A 19,752-nucleotide genomic window follows, 5' to 3' on the forward strand; every position below is an offset into this window, starting at 1 on the left:
GCCTTTTATTATTACCTAAACATTCAGTACAGAACAACCGTACGTAACAGCCTGGCAATTTCCCACTGCTGGCCTAAGGCCTCCTCTCCCTTTGAGGAGAAGGTTTCGAGCTTATTCCACCACGTTACTCCAAAACCGGTTGGCGGATACAAAAATCAAATTAAATCAAATCAAAATAAACTTTATTCAAGTAGGCTTTTACAAGCACTTTTTAATCGTCAGTTTACAATTAAGTGAAGCTACCACCAGTTCGGAAAGTAGATTCTACCGAGAAGAACCGGCAAGAAACTCAGTAGTTACTCTTTTTTAACATTTGAATAATGATGCATTTCGTTGAAATTAGTCACATGTTTCGATGTTTTCTGTCTGATTGAAATGAGATGAATTAAAAACACAAATTAAGTACAGGAATATTCATTGGTGCTTGCCTGGGTTTGAACCCGCAATCGTCGGTTAAGACGCCTGCATTCTGCAATCAAACACATATGGTTTCTTCATTTATTATATTTTATAAATATAATAACTTAGAATCCGCTTACGCGTATAACTTGCACGATCTTGTAATGTAATCATCGCGCTCAATGGATCAGTAAAGTGTCTGGTCTTCTGTGAAATGACCACATTATAGTTCGTTAATACTTTATTAGTGTGTTAATAAAACCATAATAAAACTAAAAAAATGATTCACAGCGCGAGTTATTAAACAGCAGTTGTTCGCTAAACTTACCCGTTAATATTATAAAATCGATTAATCCAAGAGCGACAAAGCTCTTAAAATAAAGAAAAAAAATAATAAAAAAATCGATTAATCTTTATTAATATTATAAATGTGAAAGTTACTCTGTCTGTCCGTTTATCTGTCGCTCTTTCACGACTAAACCGCTGAACTGAACTTCATAAAATTTTGCACGAATCAAACGTGAAATCCTAGGAAGAACATAGGCTACGTTTTTGCCTAACATAACAACAACAACAACAGCCTGTAAATTCCCACTGCTGGGCTAAAGGCCTCCTCTCCCTTTGAGGAGAAGGTTTAGAACATATTCCACCACGCTGTTCCAATGCGGGTTGGTTGAATACACATGTGGCAGAATTTCTATGAAATTTGTCACATGCAAGTTTCCTCACGATGTTTCCCTTCACGAGATGAATTATAAAGACAACTTAAGCACATGAATCAGCGGTGCTTGCCTGGGTTTGAACCCGCAATCATCGGTTAAGATGCACGCGTTCTAACCACTGGGCCATCTCGACTCAGATGACAACCAACACCCAAATACCCCACCCAAAAACCAAAACTTATAACTTAGATTAGAACTCAAGATTACTAGAAGATTGACAATATAACCACTGAGCCATCACGACTCTTTTTATCGACTCGAATTTTTATTTGTCTGTAGTGCTGTGAAGAATACATAAATAAAGCAATGTAGAACCTATCGGACTTTTAAAGTCTAGGCGGTCGGAATGTTCCCAACGCTATCGTATTACTACAATTTAAAGTCGTTATATTTTATTCCGACAGTTTCTAGAATTTTAAAGTACTATAAATAAACTAGGAGCATTTTCATTACATTAAAAATAATTACAACTCCAGTTGTTAACAGTTCGCTCTAACAGAGTAATTTACTTAATTAAGGTTGGAAGTCGCTTATACAAAGGTGCTCTTAGTATTAAAGAAATTAGGTGTTTTGTAACGAAAGTGCCGGTAATGTGGAGTGCCGCTATTGTACCGTATTGTACCAAGTTCTTTGTATAACACGAAAATTGAATAGAACAAAATGGTCAGACACAAAACGTACTATCGTACTTACTTATCATATTTCCATTAGTAAAGTAAAGTAAAGTAAAGTAACAGCCCGTAAATTTCCCACTGCTGGGCTAATCCTCTCCTAATAAGGAAAGGGTTTGGAATATATTCCACTACGCTGTTCCAATGCGTATTCACTTAATAATTGGGTCTTATATTAAAATATTTTTAACATGATATGTCATTATTATTTGTCAGCAAATTTCTCGCAAAAGTTAATGTACAGTCGGGTAAGAAAAGGTTCGTCACCTTAAGGATTATTTTCGTGTGCTCAGTGTGAGCGATAATCTGTTTTACCGATTGAGAATGACATATTGCGTCGCAATGATTTGATGTTTAGATTCAAGGTACTAAGAGTTTATGAATCGATAAAGGAATTAATTTGAAAACTGACGAGGATTATACCTAATAGTAGTATTTGCTGACTCAGGCTTTAATTTACTATTTAATCAATAGTAATTTTCATCATTTATCGAGTGATCAGAGCAAACATATAGAAGCAATCTAAACTTATGCCATCAGTCTGCCCCATTTCGCTGAGATTATATTGGAGATATAACGGGATGCAGTTAGCACACGTGTATTTTCTCGTAGGAAGTTCGCAGATAAGCATTTATTTATCAAGATATGTACTGATATTAGTAACAAGTCTAAAGAATCTTTAATATGTTTTAATTAAATTGATACAACAACAACAAAAACAACAAGAGCCTGTAAATTTCCCACTGCTGGGTCTCCTCTCCCTTTGAGGAGAAGGTTTTGGAACATATTACACCACGCTGTTCTAATACGGGTTGGTGGAATGCACATGTGGCAGAATTTCTATGAAATTAGACACATGCAGGTTTCCTAATGATATTTTCCTTCACCGCTGATCACAAGATGAGTTATAAACACAAATTAAGCACATGAATATTCAGTGATACTTGCCTGGGTTTGAACCCGCAATCATCGGTTAAGATGCATGCGTTCTCATTGGGCCATCTCTGCCCTTATAGTTGATACACGTACTGGTAAATGATCCAGACTACGATAAACGGTCACCAGTAAGCATTGATATTGGCGATATAAGAAATTTTAAAAATTCCATACATCACCAATACGCCACCAACTTTGGAACCAAGATGTTACGTCCGTTGTACCTGTAATACTGGTCAACTCACCGTTCCACCCAGAACACAATAAACCGGGTTATTTTTCTCGTAGTGTACCAATATGGTCAAAACTTATTGCCACATTTAGTCGTCCGTTTACATGATGGTAGGTCAACTAGTATTAAGGAGTATAAACCAATCCGTACCTTATATATGCTTCTCAATATACCGCCAAACATTATGTATGTTTATCTGTATTTACAATGAGTCACTCGCTTTTCGAACAACATACCAAAACAAAATGCTTGTTGTTGATGGTAAGATATTTACTGACTAGCAATGTAAATGGTTCTTATACTTAAATAAGTATTTTTCTTGTAAAATAGAGAACATTTTTACCTTTCTTAAAATACGGATCAGAGTTTTTGCTTCTAGTTTCGTTTATCCGAGGTCGTATATCTTGTGTATTTTTTTCCTGAAAATCTCTTTTTTGGCACGTGCCCTGTTCTACGCTGACCTGCCGTAAGTTTATATCATTATTTTTAGATTCTTTATAATTGACAGGATATTTTCCACCATTGTTTTTTTTTAATAATATTCTTGCAATGTTAAGAACCTTTTCTTGATTGAGTGAATTATACGTATCGAAAGATTAATATACTTCTTTATACACATAGCTGAAATTTTTGAAATTTCTAATTTTATAGTGTAGCTTTTGTGTGACTTTTACACGTACAAAGTTTTTAAATATAATATTGACTAGTTGGGTAGTTTGTAATACTTTAAAACTTGAACCTGGTAAGAAAAACATTGTATACTTTCAATATTTTGTTTTCATATGCCCTGAAGACATTCTAAGATTTTTATTCAATTTTTACATCCGATTCATATTCAGCTCATCTGCTTACACAAAATAAATAAATACCTTTGTTTTTAAACAATTAAATTTAAATTTTCATTCAAATCAAAAGATATTGATCTTATTATTGGATGTTTGCTAGATTCAAGTCATAAAGTAGTTTAGTACAAAACACTGAGGCTTCATAAGTCGGTCTTATATATAAAAAATTTAAAAATGTTGTTGCAAGAATTATATTTTGACAGACTGTTAGACGACAAATGAAATAAACTATTCATCCAGTCAACTCTTGATGTTTTTTTTTTTATCTGTGAAGTATTGCTGTTACTACTGGCCTTTACAGCGTCACCGGACTTTCGGGCGAGAACTAATGTCCCCCTGCCCTGATGTTGAGCGCGGGGTCTTGATGATTAATTTGAATGACGATTTAGTAAATATGATTTGAGACAATTATAGCGCGATTTAAAGAACTACTAGCGCCATCTATTAACAACAAAACAAATGTGTGTGAGTGAAATAAGGTTGTGTTACAGGTAGATGTGGCGAAGGCAGCCCGTGCGAGCAACTCTGCAGGGAGCTCCATGATGGTACCTACGAGTGTGGCTGCGGGCCGGGTTATGTGCTGCACGTTGACGGATACGGTTGTTTAGGTAAGGAGAAATGTAGAACAATATACGTAACAATATACATAAATTTAAGTCAAATATGGTTTCTAATTTGAGCAGTCATTAAGAATAGTTTGTTAAGCATGAGTTGGATGAAATCTTCAACGTATTTTGTGCCACTTATGCACCAATAGTTTGTTACACATGAGTTGGATGAAATCTTCAAGGTATTTTGTACCATTTATACACCAAATACGAGCGTCGATTAAACAGCTGCAAAATGATTTCCTAACCTATTCCTTGATAAAGAAAGGTTTCACCCATTAGTGAAATTCCGCAGACATTTTAACTATGCCGTTTCGTAAATTCAAATCGTTTGATTGAAAAAATACTTTGGTAAACAGGCATACTATTCGAAACAAGATTTTGTAGATGATAAAAAGCGTGGAATTAATACCTGTTGACTTCCAGACAGGATACATTACGATTACATACATATATAATTGTAACTAATATTATTGTATTTTTTAAATGTTGAAAAAGAGTAACTACTGAGTTTCTTGCCGGTTCTTCTCGGTAGAATCTTCTTTCCGAACCGGTAGTAGCTTTACTTAATTGTTAAATGACGATTCAAAAGTGCTTGTAAAAGTCTACTTGAATAAAGTTTATTTTGATTTTGATTTTGAGTGGAATATTTATAAGCTCTTACTTTATGTTTTTATTAATTAACGATTTCTTAAATAATATTTTTGTAAATTTATTATCATTATATTGCTTTAACATAACACAGGTTTTTTAGATATATTTAATAATTTGGAAAATAATGCAAAAATAATTCCAATTTAATTCGTAATTTGACCTTATAAATGATGACAGATTTTGAAGGTAGAAACAGGTATTGATCAAATGTCATCCTTCGCCATAAATCATGTACGGGTACCCAATTTATATTGGGTGTATATTTAATCAAACCTTTACAAATAAATTGATACCCAATCATATCTACGATAACTAGCGTATTTTGATATTTTATAAGATTTTCTTATAAAATTTATTTACTATTGCACCGATTTACCTATTGGTTCACGCTTAAATACAATATAAACTCAAAGTCACAATTAAGAATGTTAAAAATGAAAAAATTAAATTGTATCTAATACATGAGTTACATTACTCTCTATAGAAACAGGACAAAACATTCTCCAGTTCGAATTTCAATTTAATAATTTCCATCAATATTTAATAGAACGAAATCTACAAAAGACTAGTTGTTGAAAATAAAACGATAAATTGAATTTCCCGCGGAAAGTTGTCTTATTGAATTCTCTATAGACGTCCAACGAAAAGCTAAAAATTTCACCGAAGTTTTTGAACAGAATTTCTCGTACATAAAGACTTTGAGATCGACTGACTACACACTTGAGACATTTTACTAATAACGACTACTTCGGCTGCATTTGCATCAAAGAATATTTGAATATACGTCATCATACCAATTTGTAATTATATAATATTTGAATCGTTGAAATCATTAAAAAAAAATCCTCCATAATTTAACGAATATGAATGTTTTTACTCCCTTTGGGATCAAGAAATCTTATAGAAATTCCTCAAATGATCATAGGACTTTATGCGTCGGTGGTCATTCTGTAGACACGAACAGTTTGACACGTGTAGCAATAACATAAAACTACCTTTTCATTCTGAAAGAGCTGAGATAGCCCAGCGCTTAGAATGCGTGCATCTTAACCGATGATTTGAGGTTCAACCCCAGGCATTCACTACTACATATATGTGTGCTTAATTTGTGTTTATAATTCATCTCGTGCTCGTGCGGTGAAGGTAAACATCCTGAGGATACCTGCATGTGTCTAATTTCAACGATTTTCTGCCACATGTGCATTCCACCATCCCGCATTGGAACAGCGTGGTGGAATATGTTCCGAACCCTCTCATTTATGGGAGAGGAGGCCTTAGCCCAGTAGTGGGGAATTTATGGGCTGTTACTGTTTTCTTTACTTTTATTCAGTTTATTACACACAATTTCTCATATTTTCTTGCATCATCCCTGCTTAAATATATAATATAGTAATATTAATCTTTACATCATATAATTTATAAGAAAAACTGATTATATTTTCAAATAAAAAAAAATTTTAGTATAATTAGCCTTACTTATAATTACATACCTTACATAAAGATAATACATGGTACAGATAATTTTCAAGTGGACCGCCACTTGAAAATTATCTGTACCATGCTCCTGCGAAATCAAACGAAATCAAAATAATTAACTTTACTCAGCGTAGATAATTAATATTAGAAAAAATGCTGTAAACAAAATTAAACGTTTCAAACGAAAGAGACAGAAAATATAAAAAACAAGAATTACATTAATAAATCCGAGTAGTAGCGTGTAAACGAAGAGCATTGCCCTCTTTTCAAATCAGCATAAGCGCCGCGCTTGAGGCTTCGCGCGAGCGTTTCAAGTGCTTTTATCGCTGAATGGGATGTGACAGGCGTGCGCAGCGAATAATTCGTGCCAGGTGTTTGAGTGGACGACTTCATGAGAGCTAGTTGTTAGTGAATTGATTTGTTTAAATTAGTAACTTTTAATAATGTGATAACTTGAGTTATGTAATAATTTAATTTAGACTGTGTCTCTTTAAACATAGAACGTAGATTGGATTGTTTGAATTAAGCTAACCCAACCTGGGTGTGTGCTAGGATGCGAGTTATTTATTTTTGATAGCTTCTTGTCATTTATGTCGTGCTAGTTATCGCCCGTGGCTTTTTAGATGTCGGATATTAGGTATTAGGCATACTAAAGTAGCCCATCCTTGAAATTACAGCTGCTTCATAAGAAAATCTGGTAATCAAATAAAAGACAAATTACTTACGCTTTTTATATCGTTAAAGATTACTATAGATTTTTTTTTAACATCCTAATATTATGATTCAATTTTATTCAAAGCATCAATATAAAACTATTTTTGTGTTTTTCTAAGAAATCTGTGATAAACAGGAAAACAGTTACAAGATTGATATAAAAAGGTTATCGCATCGTCAAAAATAGCAGAGAATCTTTTATTATTTGCTATAATATTTCCAAACCACAGTTACCTTTAAATAATCTTGTGTATTTTGTTTCAGTCATCCATATTTCACATTTTATAATTATAATTAGCAATTATTTTTATTCGTTCCATTATCCTGTTTAAATATAATTTGTATAATTCCCATGATTGCTGATTTAAATGATGATGATATTTTAAAAAAACAAGGAAGCCTTTTCGATTGTAAAAAAAAAAATAACTTGAATTTAATATTAAAGGTTGGTCTAGTGGCTAGGTATAAAGTTGCAAATCCCGAGGATTAAAAGGAACTAGATCAGTTCGATAAACGGTTATTATTATTGGTTTTTTTTAAACATGTCAACACCGTCCTAGAGTCTGGAAACTGGAAGGGTGTACAACCCCGTGCCTTAGAAAGCACGTTAGTCGCGCACCTGAACTCTTTTCAATCGTGTTTGCTGTCCTTATGAGAGCGGAGAAATAGCACACTTGTAAACTGTAATATATCCTGCATAGTTGGGTGGTTTCCCTTTAGTTTCTTTTAATTTGGTCAAGTAGTTAAAACTGTCGAGATCAGGTAAAAAAACAGTATCAGTTAGAAGTTTAAAATTGGCAGTGTATAAACCCCCGCGCTTTGGAAAGCATGTGATAGATGGTCCAAACCTAATCTTCGGTCGAATTACATGTGTGTGTAAGAGTATTATGTGAATCTATGTATACACACTAAAGCACAGTAAAATCACTCGTGCAGTAAAGGTTTTCTCTAAAAAGTAACTCGAAACTCACCGCAGATCACAAGCGTAAAATGTTAGAATGCGACACGAGACGTAAACTATAATAATCGTAAAATTTGTAGGATACACGTTACGCCGTGAGTCGGCTGTGAACATTTCACGGGTGAGATATAAAGTGAGTTCTAACAGGCACACTGTAGTTGGGGATTCTCGAATCGTCCAAAAGGACGTTTTCTTGAACATTTCCGTATAAAATGATTGACTATACAAAGCAAAATTCATATGTACATACACATTAACCATATTTCTTGGTGGTAAGGCTTTGTGCAAGCCCGTCTGGGTAGGTACCACCCACCAATCAGATATTCTCCGCTAAACAACAGTACTTAGTAGTGATGTGTTCGGATTTGAAGGGTAAATGAGCCAGTGTAACTAAAGGCACATACCATCTTAGTTCCCAAGGTTGGTGGTGACCACTTACTTACCATCAGTTTGCCCATATGCTCATCCGCAAACCTATGGCATGATAAAAGTAGTAAAATAAACCATGTACCCTATAGGATTTCCAATCGGAAAACATCGTAACATTGATATAAGCAACACCAAATTGCTTTTTCCATGTTTTATCATAAAAAGTGACGACCACCTTTCATCTCCAATTTTACCCCCTTAAGGAATGAGTTTCAAAAGCGCTTTATCGACTGACCTTTCCTCATAAACGCCAGCCTAAATACCGATTTCCATATTTCAAATACTGCAAAAAGGTTTACTTCGATATAAAGTTTTATTCCTAATTTCAACCTCTTAGGTGATGAGATTTTCAAAAACACATTAGTAGCCTTTTGCTCTTAAAAATAAACCTAAATACTGTTTCCCCGTTTTCTTAATTAGAAATGAGAATTACAGAACAAACTTTTATCGCCCTACTCCCTTTGGGAGAAGTATAGTCTCACTGCTCACCTAAGTTCCATAAAGTATTTTTGTGCAAAATTTCATCCTGTTAGGCTGTGCGTTGTTTGTCGGTGATTTATTTCAAAATTTATTAAGTAGGTACATTTGATTCTTTTTTTAATATATAATTTATACTTCTATATACTAACATTATAAAAAGTAAAGTAAAGTAACAGCCTGTAAATTTCCCACTGCTGGGTTAAGGCCTCCTCTTCCATTCTCAAGCATATATATATAGTGGTGCTTGCCTGGGTTTGAATCCGCAATCATCGGTTAAGATGCACGCGTTCTAAGCACTGGGCCATCTCAGCATCATACAAACAACAATAATATAAGAAAGTAGCTGAGTCTGTCGCTCTCTAACAGCCAAACCAATGAACTGAATTTGACGAAATTTGTTAAAAAGCAAACTTGAACTCCAAGCAAAGACATAGGCTATTTTTTTTCCTAATATATAATACCTAACCCGCTAAAACTAGAGCGACGCCGCGGGTGACAGCAAGTATCTTATTAGTTCTTATAAGTTATATATATTACCATTATTTAGTAATATAAAATTGTACCATTCTTTATCAAAGTCATTATTCTTCTATACTAATATTATAAAGAAGTAAAGTTTGTATTAAAAAATGTGTTACCTGTAACTTAGCTATTGAATTGTTTCGATGCTCAATTTTGTTTTAAATTTATTTTAAGTAATTAATTTAAGTGAGTATGTAAGTTTTTTTACGTTGGATATTCACATTGGACACCAGCGTCCCTTCTGGTCATTTTATTTCGGCTGCTTTGAAATAAGTTCCTCGTTTTTATACATTTCGGAAAGCTAAGAAAACGGTTATGTTTTTAAAATAATCAACAGAACAAGTCTTATTATGTTTTCTTATTATTTTTAAGACGCTTTTATTTCGTTGTTCGTCTCGCATTTTTAAATTGGACCGATAATTATTGTTAAAACACTGACAAATAACCAATGGTTAATCGTTTTTATAAAACAGAAAAAAAGTAGATTTTAATTGATACTTTTTTAAATAAATTTTTGAAGTTGCATTTTTGACAAATTTTGAAAAAATCTAAAAAAACGTAATAACTCCAAAATGGTACGTTTTTGCACATTTATTTTAACCCCATAGGTTAAAATAATTGCCTGCATATTTAAATTATATCATTCTCTATAACCGTTCGAAGCTGGATCGGTCGCTCGTTTAAAATATTAACTTAATCGCCGTTTTTGAAAATAATGACATTAGTTTAGGCTTTAAACATATTTCCAAGGAAAACAGAAGTCACGTCGTCGCCCGGATTTATTCGAAACTATCCGAACTGTGAATTCAGTAGAAATACAAACAAACGGTATTTGAGCTACGACTGAATCTCGAATACAGTTGATTCAAATGAATGACGCTGTTTACGTGACAAATGCTTGTTTTCAGAAGTTTATAGTTTAATCGGCACTGGATATGATTTCGATAAAGTTGTGCTTGTGTGTGTGTCCGTCTCGTGTATGTAGTCACTACATAGTATAAAACAAAGTTACTTCGCTTGCTTGCTATAAGAAACTTGTTTAAATCTTTAAAACTACGCAACGGATATTGATGCGGTTTTTTTATAGTTACAATGATTCGAAAAGAAGATTTTATTTTAAAATTTATGGACAATATAGTAAGTAATATAATTATTGCAAAAATACATATGTATACAAATACATCACCAGGGGTACAGAAAAAGAGATATGGAATAATATTATATAAATACATTTGAAAAATATTTTCCTTCACAGCCGAGCACGAGATGAATTATAAACACAAATTAAGCACATATATATAGTGGTGGTTACCTGGATTTAAACCCGCAATCATCCAGCACTGGACCATCTCATGGTCATATAATTCACGTTTAATTTTGTTTAATAAGTTAAACAATTTCAAAATCAGCATTAATGAAATACGTACAATTAAAAATAAAAATATTTACTGTACTAATCATGATAGTTTGGATAGTAAGAATACTAGCAAGATTTCCTCGTTAGATCGCAATTCCGATCCTGGACGTGTCTGAACGTCTTTGTACATTGGCTCTAAGATCCGTTATCGTAGCCTTCTTATCTGTACGTAACAAATCAGTGCTAGTAATTACGCTTGGCAGACTAGTCTACTAAACGAAAGCAAGGCAAAGCATCTCTTGTTTGTGTTATCTAAGTGGTTTTCGCATTAAATAACTTTTTCTCAATTACGTTGAAAAAAATCTGATATATTGATGTGAATGTTACCGACGGTTTGATTTATTATAAAAAATATACCAGTATTCCACCAACCCGCATTGGAACAGCGTGGTGGAATATGTTCCAAGCCTTCTCCTCAAAGGGAGAGGAGGCCTTTAGCCCAGCAGTGGGAATTTACAGGCTGTTGATGATTGATGTTGATGATTTCATTCTGTACTATAAACAATTTTGAGAATATATTTTTATATTACGCCGAGATGGCCCAGTGGTTTAAGCGCGTACATCTTAACCGATTAATGCGAGTTCAAACCCAGACAAGCATCACTGAATTTTCATGTTTTTGTGTTTATAATTCAATTCGAGCTTAGTGGTGAAGGAAAACATCGTTAGGAAACATGTATCTAATTTCAAAGAAATTCTGGCACATGGGAACCCTACAACCCGCATTGGATCAGCGTGGTGGAATATGCTCTACACTTCTCGTCAAAGGGGAAGGAGGCCATAGTCCAGCTAAGGGAAATTTAAAAGCTAATAACAGCCTTTATACTTCCTATATTATTATTTACAGTATAAGGTTTAAGAGAGGTTTTTACTTGGAATTATTTCATTACTTTTTTATATGAAATACAATAAAATAATTGGAATATAAACAAATATATCTCTCGCGATAAATAACGTATTTACCCTGAAGTGGTTTCACAATCAAAACTGATACAAAAATAATATTTTTCTCAATTTTTCTATTAGCACAATAAAACTAGGTTTGCCAATTTATATCACTCACATTATTAAACTTTTACAAGTACATTTACTCGCTGTGTTTTTAATCTATTTTAAACTATTTTTTAAGTCAACATTGGATGTAGATAATATTATTCAAATTAAATTAATACATATTGAAATATAATTAAAACAAATATGCTAACAATTATTATGATGGATTATCAACAAGCTTTAATAATTCCAGGAAAGGTTTTTCATTAAACAATGCATACATAAATCTATTTTTAATTTTAATTCGTATTGGATTTAATCTCCACAAAGTCAGTAAATCCTACCTGGGGCAAGGTATACGTTTCTATAATAAAATTCCGCAGACATTTTTACTTTGCCGTTTCATAAATTCAAATCATTTGTCAGTAAATACATTGCTAAAGAATGCATATTATTCAATACAAGTAAGTGTATAATAGACACGATAAAAAAGCGTCGAGTTAATACTTGTTGACTTCCAAGCAAGATATATTACATACATATAATAATTGTATTTTTATTGTTGATAAAGATAAACTACTGACTTCCTTGTTAGTTCTTCTAAATATAACCTGTATTACGAACTGGTGGTAGCTTCACTTAATATAGTTTGTTAAAGGATGATTCAAAAGTGCATATAAAAGCTAATTTGAATAAAGTATATTTTTATTTTGATTTTGCTTTTTAGATCGTTGAATCAACGTAAAAAAACTAAATTCTATTAATAAAGGTGTATTGTAGCTTCTATCAAACTGTAGGCAAATCTTTAACCAATCAATGAAATGGAACTAAACTATGTTCTACGATTACGTATGCTAGTGTGAGTGCAATAACACATATTAAACAAAAATCTGTTTCACGCAAAACAAAAAACTTACTAAATATATATTTATATTCAACATTAAATTAACATAGTAATTAAATAGCCCCAGTGCTCTTAACTAGACAATTACTAGTTAGTCTTGCATTACGAGTACTCGAGTGAATTTATGTCTACGTGAATAATAATGTACGTGCTTTAGCGCCTAGTCATACCAGGCGCCTATGCACGTTTTACTTTATAACAACAATAATACAAAGCTTTGTGCGCATACATAAATGTAACTATAACCTCTAATACATGAGTTTTAAGTTGAACATTTATGAAACAATTGGAAAATAGAAACGAATAAATGTATTGTTAAATATATGACGAAATATTTGTATAGATTGTTACAGCTACAGCGTATGTGTGTGTAAACACACGTATGTATGAGCACTGTAAAGGGTAAATAATTTAAGAAGTTTTTTTAGTAAAGCGCCAAATCGCGGATCAATTATATCAATCTCTACAATATAGGAATTGTGCAATCTACAGCGTTTGCTCGTGTAAACGCACGTACGTATTATTACGCAAAAATAACCATTTTCTTTTCCTTATGTATACAGACAAATCCCGCTTGATAAAAGTTAAATAAAAATTTAAAAATCTATGTGAACGTTATTGTATGAATATTTATTGATACTTTTGTTTCAGAATTAAACGCAACCAAAACAACGGAGAACACTGACAAACACGAGGATGTCCTCTATCAGAAAGACGTATCTTTCTCAGCAGAACTAGAAATAGCCCCGTCCAATAGACTTAGTAAATCTAATGTAAGCGAAAAACATAACGATATACAAAGACCAGCCACACTGCCGACCCTTTTGAACAATGACAACGAGCCTAATTATACGTTTACGGGCGAACGAACCAAAGAAGTCGACGGTCTGAAGAGTCTCATCGAGGACGGTGTTAGTAAAATAGATATTAATATCATAGCCGATGACAGAATCAATGACGCCTTGCTTGAAGCTACTAAGATCAAAGTAACGACGCTTGGACCTAGTTTAGAACAAAAAGTAAGTTCTATATTACACATATTTTAGTTTTAATCTCGTGATTGAAAACTTGCAATAGTGGTAGTTTATTCCTTAGTATTTATTAATAATACAACACATGCAATATTGAAAAAGCGGACTCGGCATAAAAAGCATGCCTTAAAGAGCAAGAGCATACAAGAATATAAAAAAATATTGTTAAATAAATAAAAGCCACGTACACAGTATAAATTACAATGTACGTTGCTGCTTATATACTCAGATATATTCACAGTTTTATAGTTTGTTTTTCACTGTACACAATACGTTACACTGATTATTATGTAACATGAATTGTTATGTACCAGTGATTGAGTACGTAAAGCACTTTAACTTAACAAAGTTTTAGTGTGTAATGACTCAGTAAATTACTTTAGAACAAATGTTTAAAAACGAAAAAGTAAGAATATCATTACAATACAAATTGTAAGGAGAAACACCCTCAGTTATGCTATAAGAACAATATCAAACACAATCGACTAATAAGAAATCATCAGCTCAATGGTCGAGTGGTGTGTACACCGGTTTTCATGGGTACGCCACTCTGAGGTCCCGGGTTCGATTCCCGGCCGAGTCGATGTAGATTACCATTAGTTTTCTATGTTGTCTTGAGTCTGGGTGTTTGTGGTACCGTCGTTACTTCTGATTTCCATAACACAAGTGCTTCAGCTACTTACATTGGGATCAGAGTAATGTATGTGATGTTGTCTCATATATATTTATATTATATTATTGTATTGATAAAACACGAAATAAATCCTAAGATTCTGTTACGTAAATGCACTTTATGCCGATATTGTGAAAGAAAACAGTAACTAAAAGAATACAATAAATTCATTCTTATTACTATATCTGGATAAATAATAAAAAAAACTTAGTTGTTACTGTTCACGTTAAGGGAAATCTAAATTCTAATATTTTTTAAGCAGGAATATTTCGACCAAAATTCGATATTCTGCTAAATATTTCCGGTCACATTCCATTACATTTATTCTGATCCAATCGATAAAACAGCGTAACTAAGCATACGATTCAAATAAGAAATTACCTATGTTCGGTTCCACACCAACGAATAAATTTGAAAGCAATATCTCTGAAGTAATATATCTGATAAAAATGATTTCATAAGTGACGTCATAAATATGGTTCTGGCTTGTTCATTATTTATAACGTGATTTTTCAATACAGCAATTTGTGGAAAAAAACCGCTGAGATTATTTCGCCGGTTCCTTCCAGAATCGATTTGCTTATTTCCGAACCGGTGGTAGATTTTTGACGATTAATAAGTGTAACACTTCCATATCGAGTAAATAATTTTAAATTTAAATTTAAACTATTTTAAACTTTGTGAAATAATAGAAGATTGCAAATAAGTCTTACAAATTTTTGATTTTAATTCATCTCTTGTTTGGCGATGAAGGAATAATCGTGAGGAAATGTGACAAATGTGTGTAACAACAACACACATTAAATCAATCACACACACAAATCAATTTGTACAAAAATATGAATATATAAATATGAAAATGAAAAGCAGTTTATTTGAATAATTTCGATTCAAATATCTTAAATAGAACAGGGAACGAAAGGGATTTATTTTCCATGTTAATTTAAATAAATATATTTCATATAAGGAAGGTTTTTCGTGCCACTTCACTCCACCGAAAATTCAAATAAATTTACTTCATATGATTTTCTGTACAAGGTGCCGGGAGGTACGTCATCACCAGAAAGGACAACGGCCGTGGAGAGTTGTGACTGTGACACATGCAACGGCGCCCGCTGTTCATGTCCGCTGTCCACTAAATGCAAACCAAGTAAGTCTTAACGCATTTTTTTACTTCAAAAATCAGCTTGTCAATTCGAATTTGTCTAAACTATTATCACGTACTATAAAACAAGGTCGCTTACAGATGTTGCTATGTATGATTAGATCTTTAAAATTACGCAACGAACTTTGATGCGGTTTTTTTTAATAGATAGAGTGATTCAAGACTAAGGTATATGTAATAATAATAATAATAATAAGTAACTTTATTCACCAAGAAAAAAACATAGACAAAATTAAGGTACAAAACCATAAAAAAAAAGATTTAACAATATGATATTTAATGATTTGGTAAAAAGGTCGTAGTCTCAGCTAGGCTGCTTTTCAGTCTACGCCTTGTACATATGTTGCCAACACAAACGTTACAGTCATTGCAGTAAAAGGTAAACGAAGATATAATTACCAATTAATAAAAATGAATACAATTTACGCGCTCAATAGGCTAAAATAAAAAACATACAAGCATTATTAAAACAGAGAGGTTTGTTTGTAATACATGTATAAGTAGAGAAACGGTGAGCATTTTAGAGGTTTCTAATGTGATGCAGTAAATAGTGATACAAAAAAGTCCGCGATGTTATGTGTCTATCTGTTAGGCATACTCACAATACTTATTATTTACCTATTACTTTTTACGGGAAATAATGGTTTATTTACCAAGCAATTTTAAGCAATACAGCACTAATCTCTAACCAATATAGTTAAATCCATTGTGCATTTAATATAGACCAATATGGCCGTACAAACATTTAAATGATTATTTTCGAAGATATTACAGGTTTAAAATACAGGGATATAACGGTTACCGTGAACATTGCGTACATTTTATAGTATATTTAGTATCATCATAGCACCCGTGCGACGGCGGGGCGGAGAATTAGTCATCATTCTCCTGCCCTTATCCCAATTTTATTTGGGGTCGGCACAGCATGTCTTCTCCTTCTATACTTCTCTGTCAGACGTCATCGCACAAGTAACATTCTTTCTAGCCATATCGTCTTTCATATCCATCCACATCCATGCTCAAGGCCTTCCTCACAATATGTTCCTCATTCCTCCGCATTACATGCCCATACCATGATAGCCGCCTTCCACATAACTTATCGTTAATTATAATAATTATTATTAATATATTTTTATTTACTATATTTTCTCTTTGAAACAAAAACATCATAATCGGATGATTTTTTTGGGTTGGATTCAGTAATGCTCCACTGGTAGTACTTTTTATTTTACTTTTATGAGCTATTTCGTTTTAGAAGTATGTTTATATCTTTAGCGATAGAGCTTTTAGTTCTTTATTGGAGGACATGACATGTCTAGACGATATCATAACATATTCATATTATATTTTATAAACTACGCTTTATATTTTCTATATATACAGGGGCTCTTTTAAATGCTAGGCCCAGCATGGACACTCGGATTATAGGGGGAATATAGGGGGATTCTATTTACAAACACAATTTGTTGAATAAGATATATATAACTATTTCAATTTTACTGTCAATTTTTGCGTAGTTGTAGATAACTACTAACGTTAACGACGAAATATGAAACAGTTATAAACTAAAAATGCTATAAAGTAATTATATATGTGTAATTATGCATAATAATCATTGGAGTAGATTAAAAATACTTTATTTATTGACAGCTTTGCTTTCATTTGCTTAGCAGACTAATTTAAATTTACAATTAAATAATTATTAAAATGTTTTTCATTGGATGTAAGCAATATTGGCTGAAATATTTAGAAGTAGTTTCGAAGCACGACGTTTAGTGGTCAGATCAAAGGATTCCGGAAAGCAACATTTTACACGAAAAAGTTAGCCTGCAACTACATATTGAATTCGGTGAAGCATTTTTCCGCTTAAAATAGTATAACTGATTTGTTTAATATTTTGTAATGATTATTTAAAAAACCCCTTGGACGAAATAAACCCACTTTAAAAATAATAGCATTCGTAAAGTATAAATTCCCATTATTGAATACTTAAAGAAAACGTACCTAAATAAGGATTTTTATGTTTTAGGCATTATTCTAGTCTTATTTCCAATTTGTCTAATAATATATACATTGTTAAAATATGCTTTATACTACGTGTCTACGCGATCAACTGCATATAAGTTTTCGTAGTTCGTGAACCACAAGTGCTACGTCGTAGTCATGTAGCGTTCGTAGCATAGTTGTCTCTTTCGTAGCCAATTAAAACTTTTCTTCGGCTATCGTGTTTTGTAAGAGCCACATATTGCGTGGTAGATTTTGGGCATATATTTACGAAAATAAACCTTATTATAATGCCTTAAGACTGAGAATTCAAGAGTGAAAACCATAGAGTAAAGACATCAAACTAGCACGTAACAGTGTTTAATGATTTTAGCCTTCTGTGTCTTTAAGTAAATGGTTGTTTTGAAGACTTTACATAAATTTTCAGTAATGTATTTAGGTTTCATTTATTCAAAAATATTATATTGTTTTGCATAGATTGAGTATTACTTCCGATCCCAGACTAACTCTATACCAAATTTCATACAAAAATCACTCTTGAGTTTTAGTCGTCGTGGTAATCATAATTATAATTGTCTATAAATATGTCTTTTTTATTTCGCAACTGATCTAAAATGTTCAAAGAGAGCGAAACCTTTTTTAATGTATAATTAATAATTAATATTAAAAATAAACGATAATCCACTTGCTTTGTAGTTTGTACTTTAGTTAACATCTTTTTTAATTTCGTTTTAAGTAAATGTCAATGGCCTTTCTTTTCTTCTTTTGATGTCGCATTAAGAGGTACATCTGATACATCATTGACCTCGCTCGATTAAAACCTCACACCCCTGTGGGCTGTGTGGAGCAAAGTGTCAGATCCTTTAGCGTATAAATTACGTAAAAAATATTTTAAAATAAAAAATAAAAAAAATTGTGATCGACAGCTTAAAAAAAAATGTTTCAGATGGTACTTTGCGTTAATTCCTGTTACTTCTGATTATTATTTATAACTACTTTTGGTGAACATATGAAATTGCTGTATTAGTTATATTTTAAAATTTAAGTTATTTTAACTTTTCCTGTAACAATTACGGAGAAGAAGCAATCGCTGTAACTCAAATCAAAGCATTTCACGAATTTCCACTCCTTAACCCTATCAAAATGTACTAAAATTACAAAGGTAATTTTATTTTCGCCATGTCACAAAGAAAGCTAATCCAATTTACGACGCCTTCAAACTCTTGGCTACCAATATTTGAAATCTATTTTTAGGGTTGTCACAGACTATATAAATATTGCACAAACAAAATAATTTAATTTTATTAACAATACGATTAATGTTTGTTTCGTTGTCTCGTTGTGTGGGCTTTATTATTATAAAGGTTTCTAGTATTATATTTACTAAATATTAATAAATCACCTTTTCACTATATTTTTCTTAGCAGAACTTAAAACGATAGAGATAGATGGATTGTTAAGTTATTATTTAAAAGCACAAATGAGATAATTCAAAGAAAATGAAAATTATGAAAAATGAAAAGAAAATTATGCTTGAGTTAATTTAAATTATTGTTTTCGTATCTACAATTGTTATTATTGCCTTATACATGATTTTTTTTTTAATTTGTTTGATGAAACTTATTTTCAGATTATTCCTGATAATTGTCACTTTCACTGTGATAGCTTTAAATCTCATTTTATTGTTTTTTATACATGATACAAGAAAACGTTTTTCCCAAAATAAGTATAAAATAAAAGTTGTTACTGTGATTTTATTATGAAATTACCTCGAAAACAAGGAAACGCAGCGTTTGCGAGAGCCCTTATTTAAACTTCAAAGTTTCTCTTATAGCAATTATCATAAAATGTTACGTCTATCACTAATTCAGAATGTTTGAAATAAATTTGAATGATTTAGTCAAATTAAGCGAGGC

General features: G+C 32.2%; 1 protein-coding gene across 1 annotated transcript in view; it reads left to right on the plus strand.

Annotated features, from left to right (window-relative positions):
• The window catches only part of LOC124539347 (pikachurin-like), a 229,330-nt gene that overhangs the window by 145,481 nt on the left and 64,097 nt on the right, over positions 1-19,752 (plus strand). Inside the window, exons 3-5 of the mRNA XM_047116718.1 lie at positions 4,297-4,413; positions 13,615-13,982; positions 15,706-15,817. Of these exons, the coding sequence (XP_046972674.1) occupies positions 4,297-4,413; positions 13,615-13,982; positions 15,706-15,817 (597 nt within the window). The remainder of the gene's footprint in view (positions 1-4,296; positions 4,414-13,614; positions 13,983-15,705; positions 15,818-19,752) is intronic.

Source organism: Vanessa cardui, chromosome 22 (assembly GCF_905220365.1).
Source record: "Vanessa cardui chromosome 22, ilVanCard2.1, whole genome shotgun sequence".
NCBI classification, from domain to species: Eukaryota; Metazoa; Arthropoda; class Insecta; order Lepidoptera; family Nymphalidae; genus Vanessa; species Vanessa cardui.